Source organism: Ornithorhynchus anatinus, chromosome 7 (assembly GCF_004115215.2).
Source record: "Ornithorhynchus anatinus isolate Pmale09 chromosome 7, mOrnAna1.pri.v4, whole genome shotgun sequence".
NCBI lineage: Eukaryota > Metazoa > Chordata > Mammalia > Monotremata > Ornithorhynchidae > Ornithorhynchus > Ornithorhynchus anatinus.
This window is the reverse complement of record NC_041734.1, coordinates 78,371,469-78,387,471: the sequence shown is the minus strand read 5'-3', so window position 1 is coordinate 78,387,471 and position 16,003 is coordinate 78,371,469. Positions and strand designations below refer to the sequence as shown.

Sequence of the window (16,003 nt, the reverse complement as noted above, 5' to 3'; positions counted from 1 at the left end):
TAGGGCAGTGCTCTGCACAGAGTAAGCACTTAACAGATACCAACGTAATTATGAGAAGCAGCGGGGCTCGGTGGGAAGAGCCCGGGCTTGGGAGTCAGAGGTCATGGGTTCGAATCCCGGCTCTGCCACTTGTCAGCTGCGTGACCGTGGCCGAGTCACTTCACTTCTTTGGGCCTCAGTGACCTCATCTGTCAAATGGGGATGAAGACTGTGAGCCCCCACGTGGGACAACCTGATCACCTTGTATCTCCCCCAGCGCTCAGAACAGTGCTCTGCACATAGTAAGCGCTTAACAAATACCAACATTATTATTATTATTCTTCTTCTTCTTCAAATGGGGATGAAGACTGTGAGCCCCTCGTGGGACAACCTGATCACCTTGTATCTCCCCTAGCGCTTAGAACAGTGCTTTGTACATAGTAAGCGCTTAACAAATACTAACATTATTATTATTATTATTATTATTATTGTTATTATTCAAATGGGGATGAAGACTGTGAGCCCCACGTGGGACAACCTGATGACCCTGTATCTCCCCCAGCGCTTAGAACGGTGCTTTGTACATAGTAAGCGCTTAACAAATAACAACATTATTGTTATTATTATTGTTATTATTCCCACCCAAACTGGGCCACCGACCACGCCCCTTCTGCCCTCAATGGCATGACAGCAGCGTGAAGCAGCGTGGCGCAGTGGAAAGAGGCCGGGCTTTGGAGTCAGAGGTCATGGGTTCGAATTCCGGCTCGGCCACTTGTCAGCGGTGGGACTGGGGGCGAGTCACTTCACTTCTCTGGGCCTCAGTGACCTCATCTGTAAAATGGGGATGAAGACTGGGAGCCCCAAGTGGGACAACCTGATTACCCTGTGTCTACCCCAGCGCTCAGAACAGTGCTCTGCACATAGTAAGCGCTTAACAAATACCAACATTATTATGACAGTCCCTTCCCTTCACCCCCCTGGGAGGCGATAGCCCCGCCCCTCCCGCCCTCATTAGCATGAAAGTCCCGCCCCTTCCGCCCTCCTGGAGGCGGTGACCGCGCCCCTTCCGCCCTTCCTCCAGCCCAGTCTCTCCCGCCCTTCCTGACGCGAAAGCCCCGCCCCTTCCGCCCTTCCTGACGCGAAAGCCCCGCCCCTTCCGCCCGGCCCGGAGATGGCGTCCCCGCCCTTCCCGGCGCGATAGCCCCGCCCCTCCCGCCCTCATTAGCATGAAAGCCCCGCCCCTTCCGCCCTCCTGGAGGCGGTGACCGCGCCCCTTCCGCCCTTCCTCCAGCCCAGTCTCTCCCGCCCTCCTTAAAACAAAAACGCCGCCCCGTCCGCCCCCCCCCCCTCGGGCCGTAACCCCGCCCCTTCCGCCCTTTCCTGCCGCGAAAGCCCCGCCCCTTCCGCCCGGCCTTGAGGGAAAGCCCCGCCCCTTCCGCCCGGCTTCGGGGAGGGCGGCGGCTTCCGCTCGTTGGTCTTGGCGGGGAGCGCGCTAACGGCCGCCGGGTTTGAACGAGGAGGCGGGCGGAAGGACGGACGGAGGGACGGACGGACGGCGGGACCTGGATCCCCCGACCAGGTAAATGACTCCCTCCTCTTCTTCCTCCTCTTCTTCCTCCTCCTCCTCCTCCTCCTCCTCTTCCTCCCTTTGGCGCCTTGGCTCTCCCGGCCCACGGTTCTGGGACTCGACGGCCTTGCGCATGCGCAGCGGCCCGCGACGCATTCATTCATTCCCTCCTTCATTCATTCGTTCCCCCGGTGCGTTTGCAGGGTGCAGGGCGCTGTGCTGAGCGCTCGGCACATCCAGTCCAGCCCCAGAGGGCGTCCCTGCCCACAGCGGCCTCACGGTGTGTACGAGCGGGGACGCCGGAGGCCCGGGAAGCAAACGGGCAGCGGGACCATCGGTAGAAATTTAAAAAAATGAGTGTGGGGATTTTGGTGGGGATTTGTTAAGCGCCTACTATGTGCCGAGCACTGTCCTAAGCGCTGGGGGGGACACAGGGGCATCGGGTGGGCCCCCGTGAGGCGCCCAGCCTTCATCCCCATTTGACGGATGAGGTCACTGAGGCCCACTGAAGCGACTCGCCCACGGTCACCCGGCTGACAGGTGGCGGAGGGGGATTCGAACCCATGACCTCTGCCTCCCAAGCCCGGGCTCCTTCCACCGAGAATGAGAGACATAACAGTGTTGGTATTTGTAAGAGAAGCAGCGTGGCTCGGCGGAAAGAGGCCCGGGCTTGGGAGTCAGAGGTCATGGGTTCGACTCCCGGCTCGGCCGCTTGTCAGCTGGGTGACCCTGGGCGAGTCGCTTCCCTTCTCTGGGCCTCAGTTCCCTCCTCTGGAAAATGGGGATGAAGACCGGGAGACCCTCTGATGACCCCGTATCTCCCCCAGCGCTTAGAACAGTGCTCTGCACGTAGGAAGCGCTTAACAGATACCAACATTATTATTATTATTATTATTAGAACAGTGCTCTGCACGTAGGAAGCGCTTAACAGATACCAACGTTATTAATAAGCAGACACATCCTCTGCCCACAAGGAGCTGACGGCCTAGAGGGGCTTTGCTGGGTGCCAGGCACTGTACTAAGCGCCGGGTTGATTCAAGCAAGTCCAGTTAGACGCAGTCCATGCCCCACACGGAGGTAATGATAACGATGGAGCAGCGTGGCTCGGTGGAAAGAGCCCGGGCTTGGGAGTCAGAGGTCATGGGTTCCACTCCCGGCTCGGCCGCTTGTCAGCTGGGTGACCCTGGGCGAGTCGCTTCACTTCTCTGGGCCTCAGTTCCCTCCTCTGGAAAATGGGGATGAAGACTGGGAGCCTCACGGGGGACAACCTGATAAGAATAATAATGTTGGTATTTGTTAAGCGCGTACTGTGTGCCGAGCACTGTTCTAAGCGCTGGGGGAGACACAGGGGAATCCGGTTGTCCCACGTGAAACTCACAGATAATCCCCATTTTACAGATGAGGGAACTGAGGCCCAGAGAAGTGAAGTGACTGACCCACGGTCACCCAGCTGACAAGCGGCAGAGCCGGGAGTCGAACCCACGACCTCTGACTCCCAAGCCCGGGCTCTTGCCGCTGAGCCACGCTGCTTCTCTGATGACCCTCTCTCTCCCCCAGCGCTTAGAACTAGTGCTCTGCACATAGTAAGCGCTTAACAAATACCAACGTGTATTATTTTGTTCACTCAGTAGTATTTATCGAGCGCTTAACGGTGGAGTGCTTACTCTACGAAGCGGCGTGGCTCGGCGGAAAGGGCACAGGCTTGGGAGTCAGACGTCGTGGGTTCTAATTCCGATTCTGCCACTTGTCAGCTGGGTGACCTGGGGCAAGTCACTTCACTTCTCTGGCCTCAGTGACCTCATCTGTAAAAATGGGGATTAAAAAAAATGTGAGGCTCACGTGGGATGATGTGATTAACCTGTGTCTACCCCGGTGCCTAGAGCAATGCTCTGCACATAGTGCTTAACAAATGCCACAGTTATTATTATTACTATTATTGTAGTCGCTGTACTAAGCGCTGGGGTGGGTACAGGTTGTCAGGTTGGACACAGTCCCTGGCCCACGTGGGGCTCCCGGTCTTCATCCCCACTTTACAGAACTGAGGCCCAGACGAGCGAAGCGACTCGCCCAAGGTCGCCCGGCGGACCAGAGCCGGAGGCGGGATCAGAACCCAGGTCCTTTTGACCGCCGGGCCTGCCGTCTCTCCGCCGAGTCACCCTGCTTCTCCCATTCCTTCTGCGTCTCCCTTGCGCTTGAAGCAGCGTGGCTCGGGGGAAAGAGCGCGGGCTTTGGAGTCAGAGGTCATGGGTTTGAATCCCGGCTCGGCCACTTGTCAGCTGGGTGACTTCGGGCGAGTCGCTTCACTTCTCGGTGCCTCAGTGACCTCATCTGTAAAATGTGGATTAAGACTGTGAGCCCCAAGTGGGACAACCTGGATTCCCCTGTGTCTACCCGGCGCTTAGAACAGTGCTCGGCACATAGTAAGCGCTTAACAAATACCAACATTATTATTATTATTATTATTATTATTATTATTAATGTGCACCGAATTTACCGTAGCACGTGCGTACGTGTCACATCTCCATCATTTAGCGTATTTATCTCTTTCGATGTCTGTCTCCACCTCCATTCGTTCGGTCGTATTTATTGAGCGCTTACCGTGTGCAGAGCACTGTGCTAAGCGCTTGCAAAGTACAATTCAGCAATAAAGGGAGACGATCCCCGCCCACTCTAGACTAAGCTTGTTGCGGACAGGGATCGGGTCTACCCGCTCTGTTTTATCGTGGTCTCCCAAACGCTTAGTACAGTGCTCTGCGCACGGTAAGCGCTCGGTCAGTCCCACCGATCGCCCGGTTTTCCCCCTCCTTCCACTGCGAGCTCCGTGTGGGACGAGGACTGCGTCCGACCTCGGCGAATATCTCGGGTCTCTCCCGTTGCGGAGTTCGATCCCTGGCCCGGAGTAAGTGTTTAACGAGTACCCGGATCGGAATTGTGATTTTTAGGCAATTGAGACACCTGAAAATTCCCAAATATACTAGTGATCCGTATTAAAGCCTTAATAAAGGGACGTCTCCTCCGAGAGGCCTTCCCCACCTTCCTCTCCCTCTCTTCTGCGTCACGTTGCTCTCGAAGTCCCCCCGCCCCCCCCACGTCCAGATGTGTTATCGGTTTATTTGTATGAATATCTATCTGTCTCCCCTAATAGGCTCTACCTGCCTTGTGGGCCGGGAATCATAATAATAATAACGTTGGTATTTGTTAAGCGCTTACTACGTGCACAGCACTGTTCTAAGCGCTGGGGGAGATACGGGGTCATCGGGTTGTCCCACGTGACGCTCACAGTTAATCCCCATTTTCCAGATGAGGTCACTGAGGCACCGAGACGTGAAGTGACTCGCCCCCAGTCACCCAGCTGACAAGGGGCAGAGCCGGGATTCGAACCCACCACCTCTGCCGCCCAAGCCCGGGCTCTTTCCACTGAGCCACGCTGCTTCTCAGTGTGTTCAAGCGCTTAGAACAGTGCCTGGCACAAAGTGAGCGCCAGCAAATGCCATAATAATTATTAAGAAATACCCTAAAGTGTCTGGTACTTATTAAGTGCTTAACAAATGCCATAATGATTATTAGCGAATACCAGAATTATTGTCATTATTATTACCAGCTCTATAATAGTGTCCTCTCCCAAGCGCTTAGTAGAGTGCTCTGCACCCAGTAAGCTCTCAGTAAATACGATGATCGAATGAATGGATGAATAATAGTCCCCCGGGGCAGCTAATTTCCTTTTGGGTTCCATTTGCCTGGAAAAAGCCAAATTTGGAATGCAGAATCTTCTGAGCCTTCTTTTTTTGAAATTACATCAGTTGTATGTATTGAACGCTTTCTGTGTTCAAAACACTGTAGTAGGCGCTTGGGAGAGTATACGATAATGTAATAGAATGTAAATTTGATCAATCAAATTTGTTCGTCTGATTTAGGAATTTGATTTAGGACTGCAGAATCGTCTGAGCCTTCTTTTTTTAAATCACATTCAGTTGTATTTTTTGAACGCTTACTGTGTTCAAAACACTGCACTAGGCGCTTGGGAGAGTATAATATGACGATATAACAGATGCATCCCCTGCCCACGACGAGCTTACGGTCTAGAGGACTATCTCTGCCTTCCTATTTCAAGCTGCGAGGTTACCTTTTTCAATATGTGGTTCATCCCCTTTTTTTCTTCGCTTTCAACCCATCTGTTTTCCTTAGAAGCAGCAGCCCGCACTTCCTCCAAGATGGAAGATCCCGGAATGAGCGACGCGCCCTCCTTTTTCTCCCAGGAAGGCGTTAGAAGATATAAAAGGGACAAGAAAGTTTCTAAAGCTGCCAAACTCAATGTTTCTCTTGCGTCAAAGATCAAATCCAAAATCATAAGTAAGCGTGGCGATAATTAAGATCGTCGGGGGCAGGGGAGGTGCAGAAATACCCTCCGATCGAATTTTTTTGTTTTTATCTGTCAGCCAGTTAACAGTATTTCTAGAGCGCTTGCTGTGTGCGGAGCACTGTACTAAGCGTTTGGGAGAGGACGGCGGGAGACGAGACATCTTCGGTCCCCGTGCGATATCCGATGTAGGAAAGCGTGGAATGCCGGGTGGTTGGTTTTTTCCGGTCACCGATGCCTTAAAATCGACAATCGGTGGTATTTAGCGAGCGCTTACTGCGTGCAGAGCTCTGTCCCGAGCACTCGGGAGAGTCCAGTTGAGCAGAGTTGTTAATAATTAATAACGACTGTGGCATTTCTTAAGTGCTACGTGCCAAGCGCCGTTCGAAGCGCCGGGGCAGATGCAAGTACATCAGGGTGGACGCGGTCCCCGTCCCGCACGGGGCTCGGAGTTTCGATCCCCCTTTTCCAGATGAGGGAACTGAGGCCCGGAGGTCACACAGCGGACGGGTGGCGGAGCCGGGATCCGAACCCGTGACCTCCGACTCCCGAGCCCGGCCTCTCGCCACTGAGCCGCGAGAGATAATAATGATGGCGGCATCTGTTAAGCCCCAACCGGCCCGCTTGTTCGTCCGTCCGATCGTGTTCGCCGGACGCTTACTGTGTGCCCGTCACCGCCTCGGGAGAGGACGATAAAATAATAAACAGACCCGCGTGCCCCGCCCGCGAGGAGCTCGCAGTCCAGAGGGGGAGGCGGTCGTCAATAGAAATATACGTTACACGCGCTGGACGTAAGAGCCGTGGAGCCGGGAGAGGCGGGGAGGGCAGAGGGAGCGCGTCGGGGCGACGCAGAAGGGAGCGGGAGACGGGGAAAAGCGGGCTTTGGTCTGGGAAGGCCTCTGGGAGGAGGCGGGCCTTCAGTAAGGCTTTGAAGGACGCTCAGTAAGACTCTCCTGACGGAGTCCTCCTTTCCTCTTCTCCCACGCCGCTCTGCGTCGCCCCGACCGGCTCCCTTTCTTCACCCCCCGTCCGGGCCCTCGCCGCTTATGTCCACATCCCCCGCTTCTTTCTTTCTATCTCTGCCCGTGTCCCTTTCTAGGCTCTGAGCTCTGTGTGGGCAGGGACCGTGTCTGTCCCGTGGGACCCTCCTAAGCTCTCAGGCCTCCCCTAGACCCTGCGCACGGTGCAGAGAAATGTACGTCGCCTCGATTCTGTTTATCTGCCGTTGCTTAAGTGAGATGTTCGTCCCCTCGATTCTATTTACTGCTATCGTTCTCGTCCCTCCGTCTCCCCCGATCGGGCCGTGCGCCCGTCAAAGGGCAGGGACCGTCTCTATCTGTTACCGATTTGTCCATTCCAAGCGCTTAGTACGGTGCCCCGCGCAGAGTAAGCGCTCAGTAAATACTACCGAATGACGATCGACCCCCTCCCGCCCCATCCGGGCAGATGGAGGGCGGCGGGGCGTCTAAGCCGGGAGGTCCAGCCGGGCGAGAGGTGGAGACGGCGCCACGGACGCGGCGGGCGGGCGGGCTCAGGTCGGATTCCTCCCGCTGGACCGCGTCCGGCTGCTCCGTCGGATTGTCCTTTCCCAAGCGACGTGGCCGGGGGACCTGGGTTCGAGTCCCCGTGGGACCTTGGACGAGTCCCCCGGCTTCCCCGTGCCTCTGTCTCCTCATCCGCGCAATGGCGATCGAGACCGTCGACCCCACGTGATACGGGGACCGTGTGCGGCCCGAGTGGTCCGCGTCTGCCCCGGCGCTTACTAAAGGACCGGGCACTTAGTAAGCGCTTATCAAACGCAATTTAGAAATAAGACGCCTCAGTACAGTGCTCCGCACCCAGTAAGTGCTCAACAAACAGGATCTATTGATTGACTGTTGGATTGTCCTGTCCCAAGCGCTCAGTACAGTTACTGAAAAGCAGCGGGGCTCAGTGGCAAGAGCCCGGGCTTGGGAGTCGGGGGTCGTGGGTTCGAATCCCGGCTCAGCCGCCTGTCAGCTGTGTGACTTTGGGCGAGTCGCTTCATTTCTCTGGGCCTCCATGACTTCATCTGTAAAATGGCGATGAAGACTGGGAGCCCCACGTGGGACAACCTGATCACCTTGTATCCCCCCCCCAGCGCTTAGAACCGTGCTTTGCACGTAGTAAGCGCTTAACAAATGCCGTTATTATCATTATTCTCTACGCGCAGTAGACGCTCAAAAAATACGACCGATTCTTCCAGAGCCTTGGATGCGTTGGAAGGCAGAGTCCCACGCGTAAGCACGTTCTACGGAATGTACGTAGGAAAACTCTTTGATGTAAAAAAAAAAAAAAAAACCCCAAAAAACCAGAATTTACATCACAAAACATCAAAAAGTTTTAAACTGTCTTCATTTTTCCTTTTTTCTCCTTCTCTAGATAATTCGTCTATTATCAAGATTTCTTTAAAACACAACAATCGGGCGTTGGCCCTTGCCCTCAGTTTGGAGAGAGAGAACTCTCGGAGGCTGACGACGGAAAAAATGTTACTGCACAAGGAAGTGGAGAAGTTGAACTTTCAGAACGCCTTTCTCCGCCAAAAACTCAATCTTCTGGTAAGGACCCCGTTCTCTTGTCAGATTTGAATTTAGAAGAAGTCATTTCCGAAGAATAGGGCATTAGAAGGTCAGTCCCGGTCTTGGGAACGCCACACGCCCTCCGCCTTACAGATGATGCGGTCTGAAATCGTTGACCCGAGCGGGTCGGAGAAATCCGACGTGCAAAGGCAGGAGACTGTATATAGGCCTCTTTTTTTAAGCGCTCAGCAAAACCCTGCGTTCTGAATCTTTTGGACCCCCCGCCCTCTCCTTGCAACAAGAGTTTTGGGCAAGAACCTGCCCAAAATCGAGCCAGGACGAATTTTATGGAGGAGAGGAAAAGGAGCCGACTAGCTCGGTTTTTCTTCGACCTCCCTCAGATGTTAAAACTTGCCCTCAGCGATTTGATTTGGGCCGAGGTGGCGGACGAGGTCTGTCGAGAACCCTGGGGGGGAATAAGCTAAAAGACATCCCTCTTCTCGGCGACTTTACACGACAATGATAATGTTGGTATTTGTTAAGCGCTTACTATGTGCCGGGCACCGTTCGGAGCGCTGGGAGAGAGGCGGGGTCATCAGGTCGTCCCACGTGAGGCTCACAGTTAATCCCCGTTTTACAGAGGAGGTCGCTGAGGCACAGAGAAGTGAAGCGACTCGCCCACAGTCACACAGCCGACAAGTGGCAGAGGCGGGATCCCGCCTCAGCGGTGAGCGGGGCGCGGCCGAGTGGGAATCGCAGCTCTGCTAATGGCTTGCCGGGTGACCTTGGACAAGTCGCTTCTCTTCTCTGGGCCTCGTCCCTAAAACGGGGGTTGAGGCTCTGAACCCCACGTGGGACACGGACCGCGTCTAACCGGACGAGTAGCGGCGTGGCTTAGCGGCAAGGGGCCGGGCCTGGGAGTCGGAGGTCGTGGGTTCCAATCCCGGCTCCGCCACTCGTCGGCTGGGTGACTTCGGGTAGGTCACTTAACTGCTCTGGGCCTCAGTTCCCTCATCTGTACAAGGGGGATGAAGACTGTGAGCCCCGCCTGGGACAACCTGATGACCTTGTATCTACCCCAGGGCTCAGAACAGTGCTTGGCACATAGTAAGTGCTTAACAGATGCCACCATTATCATCTACTCCAGCGCTTAGTACAGTGCCTGGAAAATAGTAAGCGCTTAACAGATACCATTAAAAAAATGAAACTTTGTAGTGGCCGCATCTGGGATCGATCCATCAGTAGCATTTATTGAGCCCTTTTTCGCGCAGGGCATTGTCATCTTTGAGATGTTCCGGTCAGCGCTCACTGTGTGCCAAGCCCTGTATCCATTCAGTCGTATTCACTGAGCACTTACTGTGTTCGGAACACTGGACTGAGCGCTTGGAAAGTACATTTGGGCAACAGATAGGGACCATCCCTGCCCAACGACGGGCTCGGAGTCTAGAAGGGGAAGCAGACAACGAAACAAAACAAGTAGGCAGGCGTCGAGAGCATCAAAATAAATAGAATTATAGATATATGCACATCACTAATAAAATAGAATAATAAATCCGTACATATAGACACAAGTGCTGTGGGGCGACGGGGAGGGGCGGAGGGAAAGGCCTCTTGGAGGAGATGTATTAAGCGCTGGAGTGGATTCAAGCTAATCGGGTTGGACACGGTCCATGTCCCTCTTGAGGCTCACATCCGTAATCCCCATTTTCCGGATGGGGTAACTGAGGCCCAGAGAACAATAATAATAATAATGTTTGTTAAGCGCTTACTATGTGCAGAGCACCGTTCTAAGCACTGGGGTGGATACAGGGTCATCAGGTTGTCCCACGCGCGGCTCACGGTTAATCCCCATTTTACAGGTGAGGTCACTGAGACCCAGAGAAATTAAGTGACTCGCCCACAGTCACCCAGCTGACAAGTGGCGGAGGCGGGATTCGAACCCATGACCTCTGGCTCCCAAGCCCGGCCTCTTCAAGCGCTTACTTAGAGAAGCGGCGTGGCTCAGTGGAAAGAGCACGGGCTTTGGAGTCAGAGGTCATGAGTTCGAATCCCAGCTCTGCCACTTGTCAGCCGGGTGACTGTGGGCGAGTCACTTCACTTCTCTGGGCCTCAGTGACCTCATCTGTAAAATGGGGATGAAGACCGTGAGCCCCACGTGGGACGACCTGATCCCCCCGTGTCTCCCCCAGCGCTTAGAACAGTGCTCTGCACATAATAAGCGCTTAACAAATACCAGCATTATTATTACGCGAGATACAGGGTCATCGGGTTGTTCCACATGAGGCTCGCCGTCTTAATCCCCATTTTCCAGACAGGGTAACTGAGGCCCAGAGAATAATAATATCGTGGATATTTGTTAAGCGCTCGCTATGTGCCGAGCACCGTTCTGAGCGCCGGGGGAGATGCAGGGTCATCGGGTTGTCCCCCGTGGGGCTTCCGGTTTTAATGCCCATTTTCCGGACTGGGCAACTGAGGCCCAGAGAAGGGACTTGGCCCAAGGTCACACAGCAGACAAGTGACGGAGCTTGGGAGAGGACAGTTCTAGTTTAGCCCTCCTCCGAGGAGTTGTTGTTTAAATCTCTCCCTTCAGCCGGGCGGCGAATGTGCAGCCCGGACACGGAGGACAGCGTTTCTGGTGGTGATGGTTGCGGATAAACTGAGTTTCGTATTTACCGTTCCATTTCTCGTTGGCAGAATAAGACCCTCATAGATATAGAAGTTTTCATGAGCGGTAACTTGTTAAGCGCCATTGAAATGAGCAACCCTTTTGAGGTAAGTGGCACCGAGTAAGTATTACTTTCATTTAATAATAACAATGATGTCGGTATCTGTTAAGCGCTCACTGTGTGCCGAGCACTGTTCTAAGCGCCGGGGTAGACACGGGGGAATCAGGTCGTCCCACGTGAGGCTCACGGTCTTAATCCCCATTTTCCCGACGAGGGAACTGAGGCCCAGAGAAGCGAAGTGACTCGCCCACGGTCCCCCAGCTGACAGGTGGCAGAGCCGGGATTCGAACCCGTGCCCCCCGGCTCCCGGGCTCCTTCCACTGAGCCACGCTATTTAGAGAGGCGAATAAATGAAAGCGCTCGCCAGACCAACCGGCCTCCCCCCTTACAGTGCGGTAAGGAGAAGAATCGAGGTATCTGTGAAGCGCTTCAGCGTGCCAGACTCTCTACCGAGCGCTGGGGTGGATCCGGGCAAATCGGGTTGGACGCGGTCCCCGTCCCGCGCGGGGCTCACGCTGCCGATCCCCGTTTCACAGATGAGAGAACCGAGGCCCAGGGAAGCCAAGCGACCCGCCCGAGGCCACGCGGCCGACGAGCGGCGGGGACCGGCGCTGCCGACTCCCCGGCCCTCTCTCCGTCCGCTGAGCCCCGCCGTCGGTGCTATGTACCGAGCGCTCCCCGCGCGCGGAGCACCGGGCCGGGGGTCTGGCGGAGTCCAGCGCAACCGAGTCGGCGGCCACGTCCCCCGGCCACGGGTCTGCGGTCTCGAGGGGGAGGCCGGTGGACGGTAGGGGCCGGGGGGGGGGGCGGCTATCAAGTGCCCGAAGGGGGAAGGGAGCCGGGGAAATGAGGGCTTGATCGGGGAAGGCCGAGATGGAGGGGAGAGGGGCCGACCTTCCGGATGCCGACAGAGAGAGAGAGCCCCGGGTTCCGGGGACCGTTGGTTCGTTGGATCGGATTTATTCATTCATCCAATGGTATTTATTGAGCGCTTACTGTGTGCAGAGCACCGTACCGAGCGCTTGGGACGAACAAGTCGGCGACAGATAGAGACGGTCCCCGCCGTCCGACGGGCTCACGGTCCGATCGGGGGAGACGGACGGACGAGAACGATGGCGACGGATAGAGTCGAGGGGAAGGACGTCTCGTAAGAACGATGGCGACTGAATAGAATCGAGGCGATGCACGGTTCATTAACAAAATAAATAGGGTGACGGAAATATATACGGTCGAGCGGACGAGTACGGTGCCGTGGGGATGGGAAGGGAGAGGGGGAGGAGCGGAGGGAGATGAGGGGAGAAGAGGGTTAAGCTGCGGAGAGGCGAAGGGGGGATGGCGGAGGGAGTAGAGGGAGAAGAGGAGCTCGGTCCGGGAAGGCCTCTCGGAGGAGGTGAGTTTTAAGTAGGGTTTCGAAGAGGGAAAGAGAATCGGTTTGGCGGAGGTGAGGAGGGAGGGCCTTCCGGGACCGCGGGCTTCCCGCGTGCAAAGCGTTGCGCTCGGCGGTCCGGAGCGAGCTCGCTGTCCGGAGGAGGCGGGCAAGGGGGCGAGATCGGGGTTCGGGAAGGAGGTCCGGTCAGTGGTATTTAACGAGCGCTCGCCGGGCGCGGAGCCCCGGCCTGAGAGCTCGGAAAGTCCACCGTGCGCCCGCCGTCGGGCGGGGATCGTCTCCATCTGGCGCCGGACTGTACGTTCCGAGCGCTCGGTACGGTGCTCTGCACGTAGTGAGCGCTCGATAAATTATCGAACCAAGTCCAGTTCGGCCGCAGAGGGGGACAGGCCCTGCCCGCGGCGGGCTCGCGGGCTAGCAGGTTGGCGTCGGAGGAGCCAGACGCGAGGTCCGGTTGCGGGAGGCCTCCCGGGCGCTTAGTCCGGCGCTCCGCACACGGTAAGCGCTCGGTAGGTACGACTGGATGATGATGAGGATGGTGGTATCCGTTAAGTGCTTGCCGCGTGTCAAACACTCTTCCAAGCCCTGGGGTAAATACAAGCCGATCGGGTCGGACGCGGTCCCCGCCCCGCGTGAGGCTCTCAGCCTTCATCCCCGTTTTACAGCCGAGGTAGGGGAGGCCCAGGGAAGTGAAGTGACCTGCCCCAGGTCGCACAGCAGACAGGCGGCGGAGCCGGGATCAGAACCCAGGTCCTTCCGACTCCCGGGCCCTAGCGAGAAGCAGCACGGTGTAGTGGATCGGGCCCGGGAGTCAGAGAGTAGGTCGTGGGTTCTAATCCCGGCTCCGCCACTGGTCTGCTGCGTGGCCTGGGGCGGGTCACTTCCCTTCTCCGGGCCTCAGTTTCCCTCCTCTGTAGAATGGGGATGAAGACCGTGAGCCCCACGTGGGACGACCTGATCATCCTGTGCCTACCCCAGCGCTCGGCACATACGAAGCACTCAACAAATACCGTCGTCGTTATCATTACCGTTATGATTGTAATGAATACAGTACATCTCGCATCTACCCCGGCGCTCAGAACGGGCCCAGACGTCGTCGAATGCTCGGCGCTTATTGCCCGGTTGTGCTCTCCGAGCGCTTAGCCCAGCGGCCCGCACACCGCGAGCGCTCGATGAATGCGATCGAGTGAATGAATCGACAAATACCGCGGTCATCGTCGTCGTTCTTGTTACTGCCGTTATTTTCTCCGAGAGGGGCGTCCCCTCGATCCTATTCGTCGCTATCGTTTTCGTCCGGCCGTCTCCCCCGACTCGACCCTGAGCCCGTCAGTGGGCGGGGACGGTCTCTATCCGTTGCCGAACTGTCCGTTCCGAGCGCTTAGTACGGTGCTCCGCACATAGTAAGCGCTCGGTAAAGACGACTGAATGGATGAATGGACGAATGAATTCCGCTCTTTCGCTTTCCTCACCCGTTTCTCCTTCACCCAAAGGACCGTCACAGCCCCTTCGTCTTACCGGACGAGGCGAAGAAGGGTGAGGACGGTCACCCCGCCGCGGCCCCGTTTTCGCCGAGGTGATCGAGGGAGGGGATTCTCCTTCCCTTCCCCTTCCGCCGGCCGGCGGGAAACCCCGTCCCCCTCGGCCGCCATCAGACGTGGGTCGGGCGGGACGAACCGAGGCCTGACCGAAAAGCGTCAGGAGCGGCGCGGCCCCCGTGGGTGGAGCCCGGGCCCGGGGGTCAGAGGACCCGGGTTCTAACCCCGGCCCCCCTCCGCGCTCGCGCCGCGGGACCTCGGCCGAGTCGCCTCTCGCGGCCTCGGTTCCCTCGTCCGCGGGATGGGGATTCGGCCTCCCTCCTCCCTCCCCCTCAGAGCGGGAGCCCCGGGGGGGGGGGGGGATCCGCCCGACGATCTCGGACCTTCGTCGGCGCTTGGCGCGGTCCGAGGCACGTGGCGAGCGCTTCACGGATGCTGCGCTCGTCATCGTTCGCTGAGAGATAGGCGTAGGCTTAAGCTGCCCCGCGGAGGGCCGCCCTGGCCCGTTCTGTTATGATCCCAACGATAGCCGTGGTATACGCTGAGCGCTTACCGTGTGCCAGGCGCCGTACTGAGCGCCGGGCCGGATCCGGGCGAGTGGGGTTGGACGCGGTCCCCGTCCCACGCGGGGCTCCCGGTCTCGATCCCCGTTTCACAGGCGAGGGAACTGAGGCGGCAACGGTGAGAAGGAGCGAGGCGTAGCGGACGGAGCCCGGGCCTGGGAATGACGAGGTCGCGGGTTCTGATCCCACCCCCGCCACTCGCCCCGTTGGGTGACCGTTGGCGGGTCACTTCACTTTTATGGGCCTCGGTTCCCTCGCCTCTAAAACGGGGATCGAGACCGGGAGCCCCGCGTGGGACGGGGACCGGGTCCAGCCCGATCGGCTCGCGTCCGCCCCGGCGCTCACCACGGTGCCGGGCACGCGGTAAGCGCTTCGGATGCCGGAATCGTCATTACTTAATAATCCTCCCGTTTCGGACCGCGAGCCCGTCGTCGGGCGGGGACGGTCCCTAACCTGCTGCCGAACTGTGCGGTCCAAGCGCTTGGGGCGGTGCTCTGCACCCGGTGAGCGCTCGGTAAATACGCCGGATGGGCATCAAGCACCCACGCGACCCTTCCGACCCGCGGTTGCCGACCCGCGGGTGGATTCCGGTCTCGGGGTCCCCCGCTTCGGACTCGGACCGCGGCAGGCCGGCGGCTCACGGGGGGGTGGCTGCCTTCCCGCCCCCGCCAGGCCCGCCCCGCTGCCCATGAGGGTCCCGCTGACCGTGGACGACGAAGAGGAGGAGGAGGAGGAGGAAGAGCCGTCGGACGACGACCTGCCGCCGGCCGAGCCGCCCCGCCGGGAGAGGAGGAGGAAGCGGGGGTCCGGGCGGCCGGAGGGAGGAGAGGCGGGCCTCCGGGCCTCGGCCGTCCCTTTCCCAGGTGAGGCGGGACCTCGGCCCCCTTCCGTCGCCGCGTCGCTTAGCGCAGCGCCCCGCGCGCGGGCGGCGCTCGATAAATACGACCGCGGCTCGCTTTCGGCCCGGAGCCCGCCCGACGGGGATCGGACACCCGCCGTCCCTCCTGGCGTCCGCCTCGGCGCTCGGGACGGTCCCGGGGACGGGGTGGCGACGGCGACGCCGACGGTGGAATCGGCGAAGCGCCGACTGCGCGCCGGGCACCGGGCCGAGCGCCGGGGCGGAGAGAGGCGGGGCGGGGCGGACCCGGTCGCCGTCCCGCGTGGGGCGCGGTCTCCGTTTTACGGATGAGGGAACCGGGGCCCGGGGAAGCGGGGCGACTCGGCCCAGGTCACACGGCGGCCCGGGGGCGGAGGCGGGATCGGAACCCGTGACCTTCCCCGGCCCGGGCCCCACCCGCTCCGCCGGGCCGCTCCTCCGCAGGAGGCGCTCCCCGCGGACCGCCGTCGGTATT

At 58.3% G+C, this 16,003-nt stretch overlaps 1 protein-coding gene across 2 annotated transcripts in view; it reads left to right on the top strand.

The window, feature by feature from the left end:
• Positions 1-1,415: 1,415 nt before the first annotated feature.
• The window catches only part of SGO2 (shugoshin 2), a 28,673-nt gene continuing 14,085 nt past the window's right edge, over positions 1,416-16,003 (top strand). Inside the window, exons 1-6 of one of the 2 annotated variants that reach the window (XM_039912669.1) lie at positions 1,416-1,558; positions 5,732-5,896; positions 8,304-8,479; positions 11,135-11,212; positions 14,044-14,126; positions 15,324-15,514. In XM_039912669.1, coding sequence (XP_039768603.1) covers positions 5,758-5,896; positions 8,304-8,479; positions 11,135-11,212; positions 14,044-14,126; positions 15,324-15,514 — 667 coding nt within the window. In that variant the 5' untranslated portion in view covers positions 1,416-1,558; positions 5,732-5,757. Of the gene's footprint in view, positions 1,559-5,731; positions 5,897-8,303; positions 8,480-11,134; positions 11,213-14,043; positions 14,127-15,323; positions 15,515-16,003 lie in introns of those variants that run through there. The other variant, XM_039912670.1, reaches the window with a different exon arrangement.